Source organism: Egretta garzetta, unplaced genomic scaffold, assembly GCF_000687185.1.
Source record: "Egretta garzetta isolate BGI_Z169 unplaced genomic scaffold, ASM68718v1 scaffold514, whole genome shotgun sequence".
Classification (NCBI taxonomy): Eukaryota; Metazoa; Chordata; class Aves; order Pelecaniformes; family Ardeidae; genus Egretta; species Egretta garzetta.
The window spans coordinates 503,067-524,594 of NW_009259483.1; the positions used below are offsets into that span (position 1 = coordinate 503,067).

Genomic DNA, 21,528 nt, shown 5'->3' on the forward strand with positions numbered 1-21,528 from the left:
GACATTCTTGTTAACAACATCTCTTAGACCGTAAATGCTGCCCATTCCTCCAGACCCGGCCTTTCTACCTGCTCAAGAGCCTCCTTTGCTCATGGTATCACGGCTCTTAATTTCGTAGGTTTATTGGCCATGTTGCTTGAGTCACACACATTGCAAATATTTCCCTATAAATAAGTATGCGATTGTGTTTCCTACACAGCCTATGGGATTGAGCGGGATTGATGGGTACTGAGTTTTTCTCTGTCTTTTTTTCTAAACATCTTTCATTCTTGAACACTGTATAATTTCACTGAAGGCTTGATCCAACCCCAACTTGATTCTAGTCAAAATTATAGGAGACCCTTGAAAAACCCACATGAATTCTTATTCCCTTTTTGGCCCTAGGAAAAGCCCCACTGCCATTAATTTGTTGCTGTTATTCTTGCAGTCAAATGTAGGCATGTGTATAATAATGAAATTGTTCCTTCAGGTGAAATGGCATGGCTTGCTTTAGTAGATTTGCTCCTCATGAGCATCCAAAGCTTTTCTACTGTTCCAAGCAGCCAGAGGAAGCTGTTGATGCCTGCTGGGCTGCAGCGTTCACCTCCCGGGAGAGGATAAATCGGGTTACACTGTAGCTCCCACACAATCCATAGGATTTTTCACTCCTTTCAAGTTCAGGGTCAGTTTTTTTCTATGGGGTGTATCCATGCATCTTGTAGACGGTAACTGGATTATACAGATTTAACTAAAGGGATAATAGGATTTTATGTCTGTAAAGAATGGCAGCTGAAAAGAAATATCTTGACATGTCAGCAGAACAAGGTCCACTGAGTGAATCATGAACACAGAGCTAGCATGTCATATTTTAAAGAAGAAAATTGTATTTTAATAGCAGGATCAGCGCTTCTAATTGTAACTTCATGGTTATGTGCCTGTAATTTAAAACACTGAGGATATGACTTATGGAATAGAAATCAGATAAGCGTCATTCTATCAATGAATGAATCCCAGCAATTACCTCCCTGCCCCATTCTGCATTGGGAAATCCTGTCTTGGAAAGGAGGGAATTAATATTCTACGCGCATCTTCTGTGAAAGTAGGGTCTACAGAGCAAGATGGCTTCTCAGAGATACCATTCGTGAAGGCCTATATAAACGACTTTTTAATGAAGAATCCTACCCCTTTTGAAATTTGTATCATCCGTTATCCTTCAATAGCTTTTCTGTGCAGACCAAATGCTCACATCTGACACCAGTCAACCTCAGCTCATTTTTGAGATTTTACGATAGCAGCTTCCTATACCTGCTGAAAACATTTTCATCTTCACAGTTGCTATAAAGACCCGTATCAACAAGAAAGAGGAGTGGCTGAGCATACCGTGAATCTATTAAGCTGCTAACAAAAGACGAAGTGGAGAAAAAAGGGAGGGAAGGGGTCTGCGTGTGCTGGTGCTGACACGGGTGTGGGTTTAATACACCCCCATTCACTTTAACTTTGGGACAAAATCCCAGCTCTGAAGTCAAGTGAGCCACACCACTGACTTCCCCGCAGATAGCACCTTGCTATCTTTCCGCTACGTCCACTTGAGATGCTGTACGAGAAGTGGATAAAGCTTTTTCAGACTCCGTGTGTGAATTCCTAATTAACAGAGAAATACAGCAGCGCCACCATAACATATGGCATATTATTTGGTACTTACCAGGTATATAGTTGCACAGTCTCTCCACGGCTGCCTTTACTGTACTGTTGTGCCACTGTGCAAGCTGTTCCACTACAGATACCACAAGTACGCATCCTTCAAACAAACAAACAAAAGGAGTGAATACGGTTACCTGCGAAGCGTGATGAAGACCCCGTGCCATAGAAGTATTTCAGGCATCATTGGGCATTTCATTTCTTGAGATGCTCCATGGCAGATGAGTGTTCAAGGGGAAAAAAAAATCTTTGAATTTCTTTCTTTATTCAAAACCTATACGTTATCACAGAGAGGATGCCAATGCCAGAGGAGCGCACAGAACAGCCTGGCTTTTACAGCACTGGATGTTGCTCCTGAAAAAATAATTTTCCATCCTTTCCAGGATGAAAATCAAGGAGCGGGGGGGACAGCCACTGCCCACTTGGCCACCTGCTCTCTTGCTATTTCTCACAAGAAAAAAGGTACAGGTCTGTACTTGATAGGACTTTTATACCTCTTCACACAAGCCATGCAGAGAGCAACCGAAACTGAAAAACAGATGGGGGTGATGGCCTGCAGAAGAGACGTACGTGCTGAGCACCGCAAGGCATCCACAGCGTCATTTCTTCACAGGCTTTCCTCAGAAGCTCAGTGGTGCCCGGTACGCACAGGGCTGCTGGGCCCAGCTACACATTTGCTAAAGCCAAAATGTCCTCAGAGTTCATTCTGCTCTCCTTCTGTGGTTGGAAAGAAACCATTTCCTATCACCCACTAAGCTGGTTATTTCCCATCACTAATCTGGGTGTGAGCAGGTTTAAAGCCTAATTGCTCCTTGGACTAACTGTGGCTGAGACCCAAGAGCCTGCACACCACAGTGAAGCATTTCATGAGATGTGCAGCACTTTTGCTGATATTTTTGGGATGAAGTAGGTTCAATGTGATCCCCACATAGCAATCATTCAAAATCCACGTGATGACCATAAGTGGTCCAAGTCAATTTTAAATTGCTGTAGGCCAGCATTGTGCCCTCCCTTTCTGCAGTGGCTTCACCATTTCATAAAGAAGCCACATCTGGTGATGACCAATATAAGTCAGACCTGGCAAGCAGAGTGAGGTCCCTGCCTGGATTCAGAGCCTGTGTAACAGAGGTGGGTATCCGAGGAAGGAAAGAGCCAGGACATCAGTTACCAGCAGCCTGAATAAAGATTTCTCTTTGAAATCCCAGTAGCTGAACCCTGTTTCCTCCACTCTGCAAGAAATCTCAGCTCTCAGGACTTGCTCTGACACACTCTAGAAATGGAGGTGAGCTGCAGCACTTGGATGTGGCTGCAGATCTACCTTTTCTCCAAAGCTCAAGAGCATTAATGTTCAGGTTTTCAGACGGGCACAACCCTTCAAAGCGAGCTTTTAAATTCCTTCCAAGTGCTCCTGCCTATGTGCTATTAAATCAAAGTGCTGTTTTTCAACGTAAATAACTTTGATGCTCCTATGGATCAAGTAGCAAGTCAAAGAGGAAGTAATACAATTGGAACTTGCTGTAAGACCAATATTTTTGAGTCTTCTATTACTTCTTCTATCCCAAATACAATAATCCAGTGGAAATTACAGTGAACTTGCCACCTCTTTTGCAGGGATAAAAGCCCACTTCTCCATACTTATTAAATAAAACGCTCACTCAAAGCCCTCTGCAGAATGATTTATAAAGCATGCTAAGAGCCATTACCTCCAGACAGCCTAAAAGAATAGGAAAATAAATGGAGACAGATATAACCAAGAAAAAAACCCTGAAGCAAGTCATTGTCTTCCCTCTCCTCCCCCCGCCCCCGCAAATAGCCACAGGCTAGCCCAAGGAATTAACAGTTAATTAAAACACAACCGTTCATAAATTTAAAAAAAAGTAGAATAAAGACCCAAACTAAAATCAAAGGGGACATCCAAGCTGGAGGGTAAAGCATACTCAGGACTTGGGCTTGAAGAACAGCCCGGGGCCACCTGGTCCCTGTTTAACTGCTAACGGGTGCCTTGGCATGGCCTTATCCTGTGCCGTGCCCCGGGTGATGCCTGTGCTTGTGCTAGGGACCAGTCCCCAGAGCACATCTGGACGAGGACACCCAGTCAAGGTAGGGGGGTGTTGAGGGGCACAAGACACTTCAGCTGTTTGGGTGCAAGCCGTGCCCTGCATCGGCCCCACAGACAGAAAACAGACCATGGCTTATTTGCAAGGGTAGCGTGGGCATAGCCACACTGGACCAACTCCATCGCTTAGCCCTGAGATGGTGGTGCACATCCTTGAAGCACGCTGGAAACACGCCTAAAAGGCATTGCATCACTTGGTTCTTACAAGGCCATATTATTAACCCACACGAGCAACCCACAGACAACCAAAACTACCCTTCCCTTGCCTTCTGTGGCAGGAGGATGGAGGCTCAGAAAAATTAAATGACCAAAATGATGCCTTAACCACAAAACCACATATTCTTTCTGTGCCTTCCTTCTTTTACCAAGGTCAGGTCTTCATCTAACTATCTTGCTGCCAGAAAGACAAAAAGGAGTCCAAGCAGAAAGATGGGAAGGAGCTAGTCCTTTAATATTTTCTAAAGGAGATAGCTTTTGTTGTCTCTCATCCTTTTGAACCACGAGCCTCAGGAAGCTACGAATGAGGATGTGCCAGCACTCAGCAGACACAGGTCCAGGAGTCCACAAGGAGTGAAGATAAGAAAGAGCAAAGGAAACTTGGGATACACTGAGGCTAGCAATGTTAGCAGAGGAAAATGCTTCAGTGGGCAGAGGAGCTGGGAGAGCAGACAGTCCCCAAAAACACAGACTGAAGCAGAACTGAGCACAGGGGCAAGTGGGTGACAATGATGGAGTGGACACCAATGTGGCTTGAGGAGAAGAATGGCCTGACCAGACTGCGAGATTGCAAGCCTGGATGCAAAGCGAAGGAAAAGCCCGTGTTGCGAGCACAGGCGTGAGCTCAGGCACAGGGGAGCAGGTGAAAACCAGAGGGATCTGGGATGTCATGTCCCTGAGGCTCAGTAACCCCTCACGCCAGGGAGCTGACAGTGTCACCGACTGCAGCAGAGAGAAATGATGCTCATTTGGCCTGTGCCCTGCAACCCAGCACTCCCGCACCTTCAGCCGGGGGCTGCCAGAACCTTGCAGAGAGGACAGAGTCCTTCTCTCTTGGTCCCCAGCTCCCCATCCACCCCCGACTGCCTCGTCCACCTGCCGTGCTTGCTGGGCATCCCCGCCAAGTGGCATGGGAACAGGGAGATCCGGCTGGGTCCAACTTTCTAAAAGTCTCTCTCTGGCCTCTGGCACCCCCTCATCCTCTGTGGGTCCAGCTTTCTAAAAGTCTCTCTCTGGCCTCTGGCACCCCCTCATCCTCTGTGGGTCCAGAGGGTGCCGTGCCAGCCGCGATGGAGCTTGCAAATGCTGCTGGTGGGAGTGGGATGCTGCCCGCCTGCCCCCACACTGCCGACCATGCTTCCTGTGTGGTGGCGGCTCTGCTCCAGCCCCCAGCAGAAACCAACCTCCGCAGAGCTTCTGCTTTCAGTTACGGCATCTTTGACTGCCGAAATGTCGGCTCCAGCCCTGCAAGGGGAGATTTCATTTCAGTGCAAAAGCTGGCCTGACAAAAACGTCGACGCAACAAGTCGACCCTCTTGCAACGGGCGAGACCAGCGTACAATGCGGCCCCGCACCTTCCCTGGCAGACAAGGAAAGAGCTTGCCTCTGGCTGCGGTGCTCAGCCCTGCCGCACCTCAGTGCACCCCTTTTACACTGAAATGGAGTTATTCACCCCAAGCGCAGGCTCAGCCGCCTGCCTGAAGATTTGTCTCGGGGTGGGGGTGCAAAGAGGCTTCTCTCTCCCTGGCTCAGACGCTGCCCCCACGACTCTCGCTTTCATTATCACAGCACGGTCTTCTCGCCTCCAGAAGGGTTGGTGCAGAGAAAGGGGCTTATGGACAAACAACCGGAGTGCTCAAAATCCAAAAAGTTGGGCTGAGGATAAAAATACCCCTGGTGATCCATTTCCTCTGTTATACAAGAAGACAGTCTCCACCAAGGACGCTTCTCTCCGATGTTTGTCACAGTACCACAGGGAGGGGGGGAAAGAGCTATTTTTGGTTCAGCCCTGCCAAATAGAAACACAATTCTTAATCACAAACACAATCATGCAGGTAACCCTACTCATGGAGTGGTCTCCCAGCAATTAAATAGAAATTTTTCATGTTGATTAAGTCAGTTGGACACTTTTGTGTCTATCGAACCAGCCCCAAAGGGAGATTTGCTTCGCATGAGAATTAATGGAGCTGTTGCTGAGTTTGTGCAGTACTTAATGCAGTACCTTGGGCTACTAGATGCTATATGAATATAAATAACAATAGTAATAGCCTGACTACTTGGGAAAAACCCACAGAGCTGAACTTCAAAATGTTTGCTCTTGTAAACTGGTCTTTACTATCACAGAGAGGATGCTTCTGGTCATGCCATTACACCCTCACTGCCTCGGGCACCCACAGACCACACCTCAATTCTTTAGATGCCCCCCTGCAAAAGCACTTATTCCAGACAAAACGCTACGCTTCACAGGACAAGCCGATAAAGAAAGTCTCGGCTGATTTTCAGAGGGATCTGCAGTTTCAGCTGGGGCATCCTTAATCTCAGGCACTGCAGCTGAAGTCTCCAGACCCGAATTCGGGAATCCTCTGGTGGGAAAGGCGCTACCCAGGAACGCGTGCCACGAATGCGTGCCGTCAGCTGATCTGCTCTCTGGTTCCCCCATCTACCTGGGCTTTTATCAGGTGCCCTTGGTCCACCGCTCTTACTCCTTGTGGTCTGCTGGCCCCTCTTATTACCCTGCCATGGGCCATGCCCCAGGGGATGCCCGCTCACGTTTGGGCTCTGCTGGCCTCAAAGCCTTTCACTTAGACTGACGCCATCAGGAGCAGCTTTTGGGCTGGAGAGTGTAAATTACTCAGGAAAAGGGCTGAACCTTGGGAGGAGGGAGGAGGAATGTCTAAGGGGACTCACTGTAGTCCGGGGAGTCTAACCCACCCAGGCTCACTGTTTTTTTGGATAAAAACATGCTCCCCCAGTAATTCAGGTTTATCCTCTAGGAGAACCTCTCTCTTGCATTGGGCTACAGGTAAACCCTCAAAATGCTAGTGTCTATAAATTAAAGTTAACTCAGACCATCCTCGCTCCCACTACAAGCCTTCTCTCTTTTTAATCTTATATATCATCTTCCTCTGGGTTTAGTGACAGAAAAAGAATTCACTGTTAGCTGGAGCATAAGAAGCCGCTACCCTCTAAAAAAATCAACAGAAATCTCCCTGCACACCAAATATCATCAGAAATGCTAACCAGTTATCCTAGCCTTTAATGGGTCTTAATTCTGCTGGCTAAAAATGGGAAATAATTAGTTAGCCAAAAAGCACAGGGGGAAATCAGCTGTCTTCGACTGTAGAAATCTCACTGCTTTAATTACTTATGGTGTGTGCGAGAGCATAAACTTTTTAACACGCTGGCATCGGCAGGAAAACACTTCCAGATCTGGACAGTCATTAGCAACTATTGCTTGCTTTTAATTTAGTAGATATTTAGATGCGATTTATTTCTCATCATCAGCTGGGCCCATATAAGCCCATATAGATAGGCTTCATCATTAAAGGTTAAAAGCAACTCTAAATTTTTTATAGTTGCACATGGTTTTCTTTAGAAACAAGTTTGGAGAGACTGCCTCTGCTGTCACACTTCAAGAATAGGTTTCAGTGCCCTGACAGGCTGAAGGATGTTTTCTCTGGAAGAAATTCATTGGTGTTATAATGCCTACCAGCCATTTGAAACTAGACTCTGGTATTAATAAAATGCCTGTCTCTTTTAGCGATAGTTTGTCCCATCTGCTATTAATTTCTGAAGAGATAAGAGAAAACCATAACCATTTTGCTCAGCAGCAGTAAGCTGGAAACTCACACGTCAGGAAGTACTTCTCTCCATGTATTTGAAAATAGCGTGTAATAATAAAATGACATTTCCAATAAGCTTGGGAAAAAAAAAATCATACCCCAATAATAAAATCAGAGCTAGAGAAATTCATTTCTTAGCTGTGAAGCCTCTGGCAGTTTGAACAGACTATTTAACTTAATCCACTTCTGCCGCACACGTTTGAAAGGCTCTATAATTAGAATTATACCTAGGGATGTCAAGAAGTGTCTGGATAGTGAAAGCTGCCTCTCTAAGTTTCAGATTTGTAGATATATTTGTCTGAGTAAAACTCTGTTAACTGGGATTTCTGGCACCTGGCACATCCTCCTTTGCCATCCTTTGCTTGCATTCCTGGGTGCCAGAGATCTCTCTTGCCCCTGCAGCCATATTGCTGTTCCCCAGCCATAAATTAAGTATACCCCTTGGAGCACAAGGAGGAATTAAGCCCCAAAAAAGTGGCATTGGACACAAATAGCACAAACCCTGCTGGCCAGGCTGTGGTCACCCCAGTTGCTCCCAGTGGAGCAGGAGCCGGAGCCTTGCTTGGCAAAGTGGCAAATATCTGTCTGCAGCATAAAGCCCCTGTATAAATGAACCCATCTATCACATTCTTGGTTTTATGTAGGAGGTGAAGGTTTTCCCAAAACACAGTCTTCTTCAGTTTATAGATGGCCGTAGGCTCCAATGCATCTCTTAAAGCCTACAGAGGAGGAATCCCCAGAGCCCGTCTACAAAAGACAACACTGCTTCGCCTCCTGCAGATGCTGTGGACCTGGCCTAAACCCACCTCTTTCTAAATTCATCTAATCCAGTTCCAGTTCAACCTGGAACAAGACATTCCTGTTTGAAATAAGAGCATTCACATGGGGAGGTAATAAGAAATAAGGTTTTCTTCCCTGAGATGGGGACACGCACATGGGCATTCTGGGTGCCGGCAGACCATGGGTATGCAAAGTTACAGTACAGGAATGTTTTCTTTTTCACTATATATTCCTTTCCTAATACTTCCCAATACCCATTTTTCCTTCTTTTGCTGCTTCTCAGCAGCAAGCTGATACTTTCAAAGAACAGGCCTTTATAACCTCGAGATTTCATTCCAGTGTGGAAACATTAATCTCAAATGACGTAACTGTATTTGCAAAGCTAGGCTAGTTATTTTCCCATATACAGCCAGAGGATTTGTTGCTTTGAAAGGTAATTTAGAAGGGGATCGGAGTGTAAAAGTCTTAACTCAGACTTTGCTTCCTATTCCATTTACAGTGTTAATGTATTTCATAGAGATACTGAAGTGACAGAATATAATTATAGGTACCCACATTCAAATATGTCGGCATATACAAGACCTTTTCCCCTTAGATTTGTTAAGCGTCATAAAATATCTGGGAAATGCTAAATGGCACACTGTAACCAAACCTGTCACTGGGCATGAAATTACATATAGTATAATGGCTAAAGGCATTTTTGAAATTTTAATATCAATATAGAGCAGTATTTTGAGTGCATTGTAGTTCAGTAACAAAACCAGCAAACCCTGGAATATCAGTTATCATTTCTGTTGCTCATGCAATAGCAGTGAACCACTTCAGACCCTGAAGTTCAGAGCTCTATTTGTTCGCTATTGTTTCCTTAAGACACCCAATGAGGACTCCGATACAGTTACGCCAGTACAGAAAATTCAGCTTCCGTCTAGTGGCAAACTCTGGTATCCATACCTGCCAGCCAAACGTATCCCTAGTGTTTCCTACATTACACTTTAAAGAGCCCTATTTAACAAAATCTATAACCCCGGGCATTTCCAATGGAAGTGCTTTCTGCATTAATTAATAGAAAAAAACCCATGTATGTACGTGTGCCATTAACATATTTTTCTTTTCCAAATCAGGAAAGGGTATTAAAAATTTATTGAAGCCTGAATGGTGGCAGGGGGCGTTAAAGTAACTGGATAACTTCATCTTTGTCGCAAAGACTTGACCATTTTAAGACTGCGAATGCACAAAACTTGTTTCAGGTATACAATTCCTAAAACCACTGAAAGCGATTGCCTTAAACATAAGCAGACGTTCTGCATAGGGCTAACACAGGAACAGGAGTGGGAGGCACACAAGTTCTGACGGTCAGCAACCAAACAGACAATCAATACTAAATAAATAAGATTGTCAAAGAAAACTTATACTAAAGGCAAGCATTGGTAATGTAAAATGTAAAAGACTACCCATGTGTGCAAATGCACGTATAAATATATACAGTTGTGTACTTACACACCCATACATGTATATATGTCGGTATGCTAAGCACACCTTGTTATTGTGATCAATAGATATATTTGCATTTTACAGCCATAAACTTTCTGTAAGACTTGGGGTAGTTTTGAAAATGAAATTTTTACTACCAGTTGCTGAGAAATATGAATCCCTGTAGAAAATATTCCTATTTTAATAGCTGCTTTTGTGTCTCCGCTGTACTACTCACATGCCTGTGGTTTTTTTCTATCCAAAGTATAATCATAGGAAAAAATGTTATGGTCAAATTTGATATTTATTACTGATCATCAGGCCAAATTTTGCTGCTGAGTAAACCGAGCAATGTCGGTGAAGTGAAGAGAGGTGCTGCGGCTTGGCACTGGTTTAGCTGTAATCAAAGTTGATTCCCAGCCTTTCAGAGTAAAATACATTGTGGTGCTACACTGATATTGGGCATGGCCTTTTTACAGAACTCACTGAGCTGTAAATTATATGTTCTGTCATGGTGCCTCCCCAGACAATATGTGCACAGCCACTTTGTCTGAGCGCAGTTATTAAAAGCCTCCAACTCCATTTGGCATGTTCCATTGTACGAAGTTACTGGGAACTCCAAAGGCCACCGGGTCCTGCCGCCACTCCGTGGGGTGCGTTTCATCCCTGCACTCACGCGCAGCCAGGCGGAGGCAAACTGTTGAGGATGCTGACTGCCATGCAAATCAACACAGGTAGAGGCCGGCGGTTTCTGCTGTTGGGAAGCTCAGAAATGACTGTTCTTTAATGTAATCAGAGCTGAAAGTAATGTTTCAAAAACATGCTTCTTCATACGCTAGGAATCATGTGCTCGTGGGTGAATGGAAGAGGTGACCCGCAAAGGTTGCTGAGAATGGCATTATATCGAACACAAAGATGGGGAAATTTGCTTCCCTGGCTGCTGACCCACAGGATCTCTGCTCGCTAGCAAAGAAGACGGAAAGCACGGCTGTCCGGTGGTATTGAGCGCTCCCTGACGAATCACCTCCTTCTAAAAAGGGCAGCCAAAGTTAATCGCCAAAAGAGCAGGGCAGCCTGCTGCTGGGGAGAAAATAAATAAACCCTGCTACTTCCAAATGGTTCTTGTGGTCATGGTGCAGAACCCCCAAAAAGCTGGCCTGGAAGAAGCCATCTTACACAAGCCTCCGCCCCAGCAGCTGATCTATGGCACCTATGCCGTTCTGAAGGGACAGGGTAGACACAGATGTGTTAAGATCTCTAACGAGGTCTTCTACAGTCTCCTCAGGAACTGACGACAGCGCTCACTTATCAGTACCAAGAGAAATTTTCTTCCTAACCTGAGCGTCCCTGGTATCCATTTCTGCTATTTCTCACCATAGCTGTTACAAACCTGGAGAATGGATCACCCCTCTAGTGTTTTTGAGGACGGATACCATGTATTTTCTCAAGTTTTTCTTCTCTAGACTAATTAACTCTAATTTATTCAGTCTTTCCTTATAGCTTATGTTTGTTTTTCTCCAAAACCTCCTGTCACTCTGCATCATTCTTGACGCACAGCCCCAAAAGGGAAGGCAGAAATTCCTCTGAGGCTTTGTCGCTGCTGAGAAAGGTAGCGGGTTACTTCACATGTCTTGCAAGCTAACTTCTGTTCACACGTCTCGGTGTACGCAGTGTCTGCGTTCTTCGTGACAGCATGCCATCATTGTGCCACTACAAGCCCAGATGATCTTCCCTAGGGATGCTTCCCAGCCAGTCGTTCCTCATCCGCCATGTGTGCCATTGACTATTTTTGCTTCAACGTACCCGTATTGAAATGATCTTTTTGGGGGGAAAGTACTCCAAGTTTTCAAGATTGTTTTGAATTAATCCTGGCCTTCACTGCACTTGCAAACCTTTTCAGCTCTGTATGAGCTGCTAATTTAAGAACACACTATTTCATTATCATGGCTAATGAAAATATGGCATGACATTGTGTTCAAAACAGAGGTCCGAGAAAGACCTCGTTTTGTCCATCCTTCCGCTTAGGGAGCGAGCCACTCGCAATTACTCTCTGAACAAGGTGACCCACCAGTTGTGTCTTGCCCTCTAAAAGCTTAATCAATGACACATATCCCTCAGCCATTAGATTAGTGCTGAGGTGGTGCCAAAAGCCTTAGTAAAGTCCAGCGATAATGTCTGTTACTTCTTCTGTGTCTACATGCCATTATCCCATCAGCAAAGAAAATTAGATTGATCTGACACTGCTTCTCCTTGATAAATCCAGTGAGGCTCTTACTCATATTTACTTTTCAAAGGGGCTTCTATAAGGTTTCATTAAATATTGCAGGATTTTTTTCTAGGAATTGATGTTTAACTGACTGATCTACAATTCCCCAGATTTCCTTTCTTCACCATGTTGAAATAAGATGGATACAGCAGTTCCCTCCTGTCTTTCATCGTCTCCCCTGCTTTCTGCATCCTCCAGGGCAGGTTCTGCCTTTCGTGAGGTTGCTTCGGATACTTCTGGATGAAGTCACCTTTGCTAGAGAACAGGACAATTTGCAAAGAGCCTTTAAGGGCTCTGTCATAATTCGGAGCAGTGGGAGGTGTGGAATAAACCCCTTAAAGAATAACCAGAAATAATAGAAAAATAAAGAACGTGATCTTAGGTATGATGAAACGTTAACACCAGTGTCAAGAGTTACCAGTGTTACTGTACTGTCTTTGGGTACCTTAAGGTTAACTTAAGTAAAACTTTGCTTGCCCTTTGAAATGGGCGGTATTTTCCTCATTTAACAGATGGGGAAAGTCAAAGACCTGAGTATCTGAAGGGCTCATTCATAATTTTGGAGAGAAAAACACACAGTGTCTTGTTTTCAGGATGCCCCACTGAAAACATCAGGCTGCACCTAGCAAAAGGTCTTGTCCTGAATAAATCCCTTAAGCCATTCTGCCAGTCAGTTATAGACCCAGGAATGAAACCCAGACCTAGCATCCAGCTCCCAAACCAGTGCACAGAGCAAAACTCACTGTCTTTCCAAGAGGAAAACCAGCTTCGTGGGCCTCTGCATATAGGGAAATTTACTGCAGCCCTATTATCTACCATTATCTAACATTTCTATGATTCTATGATTCACAAGGAAAAAGCAGAATAATTTATCACATGCAAAGCATGGGAGAGGCCCAGAGGAAGAGCCTGAGCTGATTTCATGGTATGCAAAAAGGCGGGGGGGTGGGGAATTTTTCCAGCCTGGGAGGGCAGGAAACACTGGTGGAGAAAAGAGACTGTTAGGTATTGGGAAAATTCTTCTAGTGACAGGGCCAAAGAGCGAGCCTGTATCTATTTAAGAGCAGGTTGGAGGTGGTTAGGAACTGCTTAAGTGTACTACATCTGATCTCGTGGCCGGAAGGATTATCATCAGGTCCTTTCCCCCTCTTTTCCATAATTCTAAAAGACAGTAGCATTAAACCTCTTTTTAGGTGTGGGAATACTTTCCGGGTGTCTTATTTTTATACCAAGTCAATTCTTAAAGGACTTTCTCTGAATGAAGCAGCCAGATTTTTCAAGAAAATGCAGCAAGAGGGATGTGACTTCTTCTACAGAGGCTGATAAAAAACTTCTGTCTGAATGTTTTCTAACACAATTTTGTTTGCTGTAAAAAAAAAGCCACTCTTTTTTTCAGACAAGTAAATATCTAAATGTTTTGGCCGACCTCCCCCCACGAGTCATCTGAACTGCTCCGCCTGCTGTGGCACCTCATGGGACACACACCCTCCTCTCTTCTGGCCCTATTCCATACTGGTGTATAGGTGCCTACCCAAAATACATTTCCCAGGATGTGCTAAGGGCTCCCTTGAAGCATCCAGCTGCTTTCCCAGTATGACCAGAATATACTGGGGCAGATGGTGCCCACCCAGGGAGCACCGCTAGCAGGGGGAACAGAAGAAGGGAGCAACCAAGCTGGATCACGTGCAACGGAGGTGCCAGAGCTGCATTTTCCCTCTCCTGTCATATCATTTCTACATATTCCTTCAAGAAGTATGATACTTCCAGTGGAAAGGCTTAATGGAAAATATTTGCTTGGTTTTGTTACTGAAAGAGCATCCATTTTTCTGACTGGCTTTGGCTACTAGCATAGCAATCTCGATCATGCAGGTGGTACATACACCGAGGAGCGATCAGAAATGCCTATTCAACGTGCAGCCACCTCATTTCCCTCAGAAAAGAGAGGCAAATAACTTTGAAAGATTACACACCTGACCACGCATTTAACTGGTATGAAAAAGTCAATTTCTTCGAGAAAAACCTCCTATACATTTGGCAGTGGGTATTTCTGGTGTTAAAAATGCTGCCTCGATCTATAAAGCCAGGAAGACACAGAGGAAATTCTCATGGCTCTCTCTCAGTGCCTTCCCAGGCAGCAAACTGAGCTTGCAGGGTCTGGGGTCGAGCTGTCGGAGGGAAATCATGACCTGCCTCCTACAGGGTAAGCTGCTCTTGGCTTAATTTCTGCTCCTAAGACAGCTGCTCACCAGACCAGCTGCAAGAACTGACGTTATCCCTGCTCCACGCCATGGCATGCGTAACCATCAGCTCCTCCGTCCTTTCCCTTTCCCACTTGTGAAGAGGAAGGGGTGCAGATGGCTCATCGGGGTTTTCAAGGGTCAGTCAAGAGAGAGCAGCTAATGGGTGAAACGCCAGGGGCAGCCCCCAGCCCTCCCTGCCAGGCCTGGCCCGTGCGGTTGCAATGCTCCGCACCTTTCATTTTTAGCTTGCGGTTTACAGAGGTGTGCAGTCTGGTTTGGTCCTGAGTCGAGCTCACGCGGATGCTTTTAGCTGGAGGGGCACCTCGGAGAGAGCAACCGGTGTGGGAGGCAGGTTTTTTGGTACCTCCCCACTGAACAAACATGCCGGGGAGATGCTCGGCAGTGCCAGCAACGGGGCTGGCGCAGCTCTGCTCCCTTCAGGAGGAGAGAAAAGTGCAATTTATGTTGTACAAGGCAACTCCAATGCAATGCACAGTTGCTTTAGGAATTTGGAGCCTGGCTGGGTCAATAGGATGGGAAGGGCAGACAATGCTCACACCCGACATTTAAAAACCACCAGTGTAAAAAGCCAACAGGCGAGCACGCTCGCCGCCTTTCCTGCGCCATCAAAACCGTCGCTGCCTCAAGATCTCGCCATTGAAAACCACCACTTCCCTCTCGCTCTGGCAGCTGCTCGGTCACTGCTCTCGTGGCTGCCGGCCCAAACAAGGCCCGTCCCTGACAGCCATTTCTGGTTTGCACAGCTCGCGCTCATTTTCCGGCTGGTGGCTGAACCCTGGCAGGGGCTGCGTAAGCCTTCCCCCCTACCCCCCGCCCCCGACTTTGCTCCGCTTTCAGTTCACCCTGTCTCATCGGTGCCAAAATCTGCAGGGGCACTATGAACAGCTCAGAAGTGAGGCAAAAATGTGTTTTTATCAAGCTTAGGATTATGATTTCTAATTGCGCTCCCTGAGCCACAGTGAAAATAATTTTGGGCTGAAAGGAAAGATTTCTTTCTGAAGGACGGAGAACCGTGACGGGGTTTATGTTTACAGCACAGTAAGTGCCCTGAAAAGCTAAAGGAAGACAAGATACGATGTTTTATCATAATGCATAAGACCTATCCATCATTTAGCATTTGCTCACATAAAAAAATATTAGCTACTGCATCTGTCTAGGTATACAGAGCCTCACACCAAAGGCATTTCTGGTGCAGGGATACCCACGGTTTACGTTGACGGTGGTGTTACTGGTCTTGCTTTGGGAATCACTTAGCTGAGGCTATAGGCCACCCCCAGCTACAGCTGCTGTGGAGCTCACCACCGCCACCGAAGTCACATGCGAGGGGGCGTTGCCAAAACACACTCGCCCCACATTGGTATGGACTGTGCAGATGCGTGCGCTTGCGAAAAGGAAAGGAACTGTGAGAAAACAGCCCTTGCAGCGTGGCTGTCCAGAGATGACATCCAGATCGCAAAGCGCTCTGGCCCAGCATGGGCCAACCATTCTTAAGAATAGTTTCCCAGGCAATGAATTCAATGAGGAGACCCCGGGCGAGTCTGAGGGAAACCGTATCTTCCCACAGTTAAGCAAAGTGCATAGAGAACCCTAACAAATGCTAGGACCCCATAACACCTTGTTTCCAGGTCCCAGACCTATGGATGTTAAAGCCAGCTTTTCAGGTACCATTCCCTGCAGAGCAAAAACATGAACTTTGGGAAGCAGCCGCTCAAAAACAAAATCATAAAATAACTCCAGACCCCATGCTGGCCTTGCAAAACCTTCAGCTATTCTTTTGCCAAAGACTACAAGTATTTTGCAGTACAGCTGTTGAAATAGATAAAGGAGTGATTTATGATGTGCATAGCAATTCGCAGCTCGCAAATGAACTAGTCCAGCAGGCAAACAAAACCCGAATACATACCGACGCAGGTGTGTCCTTTGTACAGCCCAGAGAGGAGCGAAGGGGTTGGTGGGTCGTTTCCATGGGGGAGAGGGGAGGAGGAGGCTGCATTCAGCAGAAGCGGGAGCCAGAGGATGCAGAATAAATTAAGGAATGTTTGTCTGGACCCCCTCATCCTAAGGAAGGATAAAAAAAGGGAAGAAATCAGGTGGGAAGGGCCCACGTGGGACCTGCATTCCCTTAATGCTCAGGGAGCATCCTGCATCCCTGTCTCACGAGCAGCTTGAGGTGAAAGGAGCCTCGGGCGCCTGTGCAGCTATGTGCAACGCAGGGCCTGCTTCCCGGGTGGGAACCCCTGCCCCTGCCCTCCCATGGGGCGCACAGACGGTCCCCTGCTCCCGCAGCACAGGTGCTCCCCAGCCCCTGCCCTTCACACACCCCTCAGCCCCTCTCGGGCCGTTCGGGGCGGCTGTGCAGCCACCCACCACAACCCGGCGAGTCCCACACAGGTGAGCACCCTGTGACCGAGAGGGGAGGATGCCCCCGCAGCCCTGGGGGACACTCTCCGCACCCCCACGCTCCCCCACTGCCCCATTTGCAGCTCTTCCCAACCTGCTGGCCTGGGAGGGCCACGGGGGTGGCATGAACAGCTCTGGCTCAGGGCTCCCGTGTCTCCGGCGGTAGCAGCGGATGACTGACGACCTTAAACCACAGTACCGGAGCCACTCAGCGTTAATAACGCAAGACACTCCCCTGAACAACTAGTGTTGCAAAAAGAAAAAAAAACCCAACCCCACAAACCCTCCTCCTCCCCCTGTCACTTCTCTGCCTTCCTCTGAAGAGAAGGAAAAAAAAAAAAAAAAAAAGAAATCTATCTCCGGCAGCTTCTGTAAGAGTTTTTGACCAGGGTTTCCGTTTGGAAGGACGGGGCGTGAAAAATAAAGGAAAGAGGCTGCTGGGGTGGGAGCCATGGGGTTTGGCAGGGATGGGGGGCTCCCACGCTGGGGTTTTGCCAGGGTTTCGGTTCTGCAGGGGTTGAGCTGGGGGGGACGGGAGGCAGCGGCCAGCATAAGGGCAGCATCGGGAGCTGAATCCCTGTTCTCATGAGCTTTAAGCGCATTTGTTTGCAGCCCCCAGCCGCCTGTGAGGCATGAAAAATCCTGATCCTTTCCTGCTTTGGCAGCCACAACAACTAAAGGTTTCCCCATCTCTTTTTTTCTTTTTTTTTAATTCCCACAGATAAGGCAGAAACCCGGCATTCCCCAGCCTGAAGGAAAAGCAGAGAGTAAAACAACTTTAAATGATGTTGCTTCAGAGGTGGAACAAGTCCAGACAGCAAAATCCCAGACTCTGTGGATGCCAGGATGCCTCTATGGGTTCAACGTATAGGGGCTGAGGCACTGGAGGGCCAGAGCTACATCCCACCTCTGCCTTTGCTTTTTTATTTAACCCTGGGCAAGTCTCTTACCCCCCCTGGCCCCAGCTGGCCGCAGATCCTTGTCTTTTCTTTCCACTCCTTGCCTGGCTCTTTCAGAAGCGGGCGGGCTGTCATCCCGGTTGCTAAAGGGCAATGAGGAGCCCGTCTCGTTTGGCATCCCCACGTGCTTCCCTGGTGGAATTAAAGGAGACTCGTAAACTATGTTGTAAAAGGAAAAGCCAGAATATATCTTAAAATCAGTGATTCCCTGCCAAATCTTCAGGCGTTCCTGCAGATCAGCATGACCGCACAGGGATCAGGTCAGCTTCAGTATTTAATGGGGTTTTTTTTTATAACCCACTTCTTTTCTGTGGGAGACTGACCTATGATATTTTTAAAGGCAGTCCCGGAAAGTTTACCTCAACTTCAATAAACAGAATTTGATAATGATAATATAATCCAGTGTCTCTGGAAAAAAAAGAAAAGACAACTGTTAAAAGCTTCAGTGTGAATACAAATCACCCCCTTCTCTAAACCAAGCCATTGGATTCCAAATGTGTGGTTTTCTTCTTCTAAAGAAAAAAAAAAAAAAAACCACGAAAATAGAGGTAATAGCTGTTGCCTGAGTTCCGCAGACCCCTTCCTGCTTATCATCCTCCCTATAGCTAGAAATGCTGGTATTCATTTTTTTTAATAGCAGATAAACAAAAATCATAGTGCAAAGTACGTTATCCATATGCCAATCCTACTGAAATCTGCAGGATGTTTTTCTTAACGCTGTAAAAACTTGCTATAAAAAGACACTGTGCTACAGCGACTGCAGCTCCATTAAACCCTTTTTAACACACATATCACTTGGTTCCCAATGACACTTTGAAGTCCTTTTAAAACTCTGCATATTGGCTCATGAGCGCTTGCTGCAAAAGCAGAGTGCTAATAATAGGCAAGAAAAATCTTCCTAGCAGAGAGGTCTTTGGAATGGTTTCCGCTTTATATCTATAGCAAAATACAAATCTAAACAACGGCACTTATAAAGTATATAGATAGATCCCAAGCTGCTCCCAGGCATGTAAACCTGCAAGGCGTACAGCTTCTAGCCCGTAATCGGCTGTGTTATTTTCTTTCCTTTCAGGCTGGGGAAAGAGCGGTGCGATAACCCAGAATCGTGTGTAACACAGAGCTGGTTTTTGCTCTACCTTACGCATTTGCCAAGCTCTTAAACCAATTAAAGAAAAACCCCCAAAGCTTTAAAAACATGCAGTCTGGTCAGACAAATGAGGGATTTGCATGCATAGATTTAGAGGCCATCTGGGAAGGTGACCCCCCTCCACCCCCCGGCATTAAATCTTTCTCCTTCCCACTCAAATCAGATAGCAAGCCCTGCCTTTTGCCAAGTAGATTTTATAGTACTTCCAAGTCCCTAGGACAGTCAGACCTAAAGCTGTCTTGGTACAGCAGCAAAGGAGCACATGGCGCTGTCTCTTAATCTTAGTAAGTGCACAAATGATGTTAATAGGAGGTAAAACCCACATTAGATCTGTCCCAAAGGAAGGGATTTGATCCTCAATGCTTCCGTTGGGCTTGTGTACAACATCTAAGCCAGGGAAGCAGACCTGGGACAAAGGCGACTCAGGAGATGCTGCCTACAGAGAAATAAAGAGGGTGGCAGCAGGAGCAATGGGAGACCAGAGCTCTGCCCTCTGCAAAGCACCAGGGCACAGGGGTGATGCCTGGCATGTCCCCTGCCCAAAAAAAGGTCTTGCAGGGTCACCCTACAGCTTGCGAGTGTCTTTGTCTCCCCAGCTCTCTTGCCTTTTGAGTGTATTTGCAACCTAGGCTTGCATCAGGTCCAGCCATGAGGCAGAGGACTGGAGCTTAGGTGGGGAGAGGGTGCTCAGGGCTGAGCTGCAACGGGGCTCCTGGGCAGGGTGCTTGGGTGGGTGTCCCAGGTGGGGCTGGTCAGGGCTGTTTTGGCCCACGGGTGCCCCAGGGCCCCGACACATGCCTTGGCGGACCACACAAGCCAGGTGGGCTGCAGGAATGAGCTCTGCAGAGATGCTCCCGGCAACCCCACTAAGTCCCTGCCTGCAGCATTACACACCTAAGCAGACTTGAGGATGCAATCAACATTTTGTCACTCTCTGGGCCTCCACGTGTCACTTCTGAGGAGGGGGCGAGGACCATATAGAGCCAGAGGTGCGATGAGGACACCCCCTCTTGCAGAGGGGAAACCCTCAGTGCTCTGGCAACGACGCAGCTCTGCAGACATGCAGCTCATTCGCACACTGCTTGACAGAAGACGTAGGGTTAATTGAATTTTTTCAAGGCTGAATTTGGACTAGTGATAACAAATAAAAAAAAAAGTGCACATATACATAAATTCCACCTCTCCCTGTAGGGTTTTGGTAAAATGCTGCTCTGAAGAGAAGTCTGGCAGCGCTCTCTGCAATTTGCTCTCAGGATGCCAGGACACACCACCGAGGAGCTCGCTCATCTCACCCTGCTTGATGCAGGAGATCATTACATCCTTCCAGTTTATGTTTCTTGGGGAGTTTTACCACACGCAAGGGCCCACGGAGCTAAATGCCAGTTATCGTATTCCCACAGGCAGGCCAGTAGCAAGTGTGATGCGTGGGGGAGACACCACGTAAGAGAGGGCTTTGGTTGGGGGTCACCAGAGAGGGCTGCAGGGGCTAATGGACCATGACGTGCCCCACTCGGTGATTCCCAACCCAAGCTTTCCACCCGCACCCTCAAACCTCTCTCAGTTTAGGCAGAGCTGAGAGAAGCTTGAAAACGTGCGTGGCTGCCAAAAACCTGAGGCAAAGCAGACGAAGCCGAGCAGAACCTAACCTGAATTTCCATGAAGGCAGAGCAGACGGCGGCAGGGCACGTGCACAGCAAGTGAAGAAATGCCATCCCCGCAGCTGATCCCAGGAGGAGGACTGTGGTCGCTGGGGTTTGAAGGACCCACAACAGTCCTCCAATTCTTGTACTTCCATATTCATTCTTGACACCTAATGCATGTTGGCTTGGATGGCGGTGACAAATAAGCTAGGGGACAGGTAAGGTTTCGGCCTCCACCTTTACTGCCCCTGATAGAGATGCAATGGAAGAGAGTTCGGGTTTCTGATTTTCTGAATAAGAGCTTTACTACAATTTAAGAGTCACCCTTTCCCCAAAGGGGATGCTTTCATGTGATTGCCACTAGAAGTATTAATGAGACGGGAGAATGGAGTTATTCTCAACACTGCTTTCCATAATGGGTCCCTAAAGACCTGTTTATGTATATAGCAAATACATTGAAAAAAGCCCTCGAAAAGAAAAGAGAACGCAAAATACTTGCATGAAGCCCCAAAACAGGACAGGTAAGCAGCAATATGTCATCTGTTAGGATTATGGACCACTTGATTGACAAAGGGAGACATTCCTTTGAAATATGTAGTAGCCATCTTAGGAAAGGAGATCAGCTGGCAGTGTGTATTTATCAATCCTATTCTGTCCAAGTCACTGCACACATTACTACCCCCGCCCCTTTTTTTTTTTTTACTATATGGTTAGATTTCTGTTACATATTTATTTTTAAGATATATGCATTTTTTTCTCTTTGTCATGCATGCATTTTTATGATGATTAGATGTTATCTTGGAAGGCCACCTCTCCCTCTGCCCCTCTCTCCCCTCTTTCTCCTCCCCCCACCCCCCCGACGTGTTGTTCAGTTCTTAAGGGAATAGACATAAGCCTTGTATTTTTGTGTCTGGAGAGATAAAACCTGCAGGAGGAAGCCTTTAGATCAAAGATCCTCTCAGTCCCTTTTCTT

General features: G+C 46.7%; 1 protein-coding gene across 2 annotated transcripts in view; it reads right to left on the reverse strand.

Annotated features, from left to right (window-relative positions):
- The window catches only part of AOAH (acyloxyacyl hydrolase), an 80,514-nt gene extending 63,509 nt beyond the window's left edge, over positions 1-17,005 (reverse strand). For both annotated transcript variants that reach the window (XM_009637202.2, XM_035892759.1), the window contains exons 1-3: positions 16,904-17,005; positions 16,313-16,467; positions 1,682-1,777 (exon numbers count right to left, since the gene is read on the reverse strand). In XM_009637202.2, the coding sequence (XP_009635497.1) occupies positions 1,682-1,777; positions 16,313-16,467; positions 16,904-16,935 (283 nt within the window). In that variant the 5' untranslated portion in view covers positions 16,936-17,005. The remainder of the gene's footprint in view (positions 1-1,681; positions 1,778-16,312; positions 16,468-16,903) is intronic.
- Positions 17,006-21,528: the final 4,523 nt, after the last annotated feature.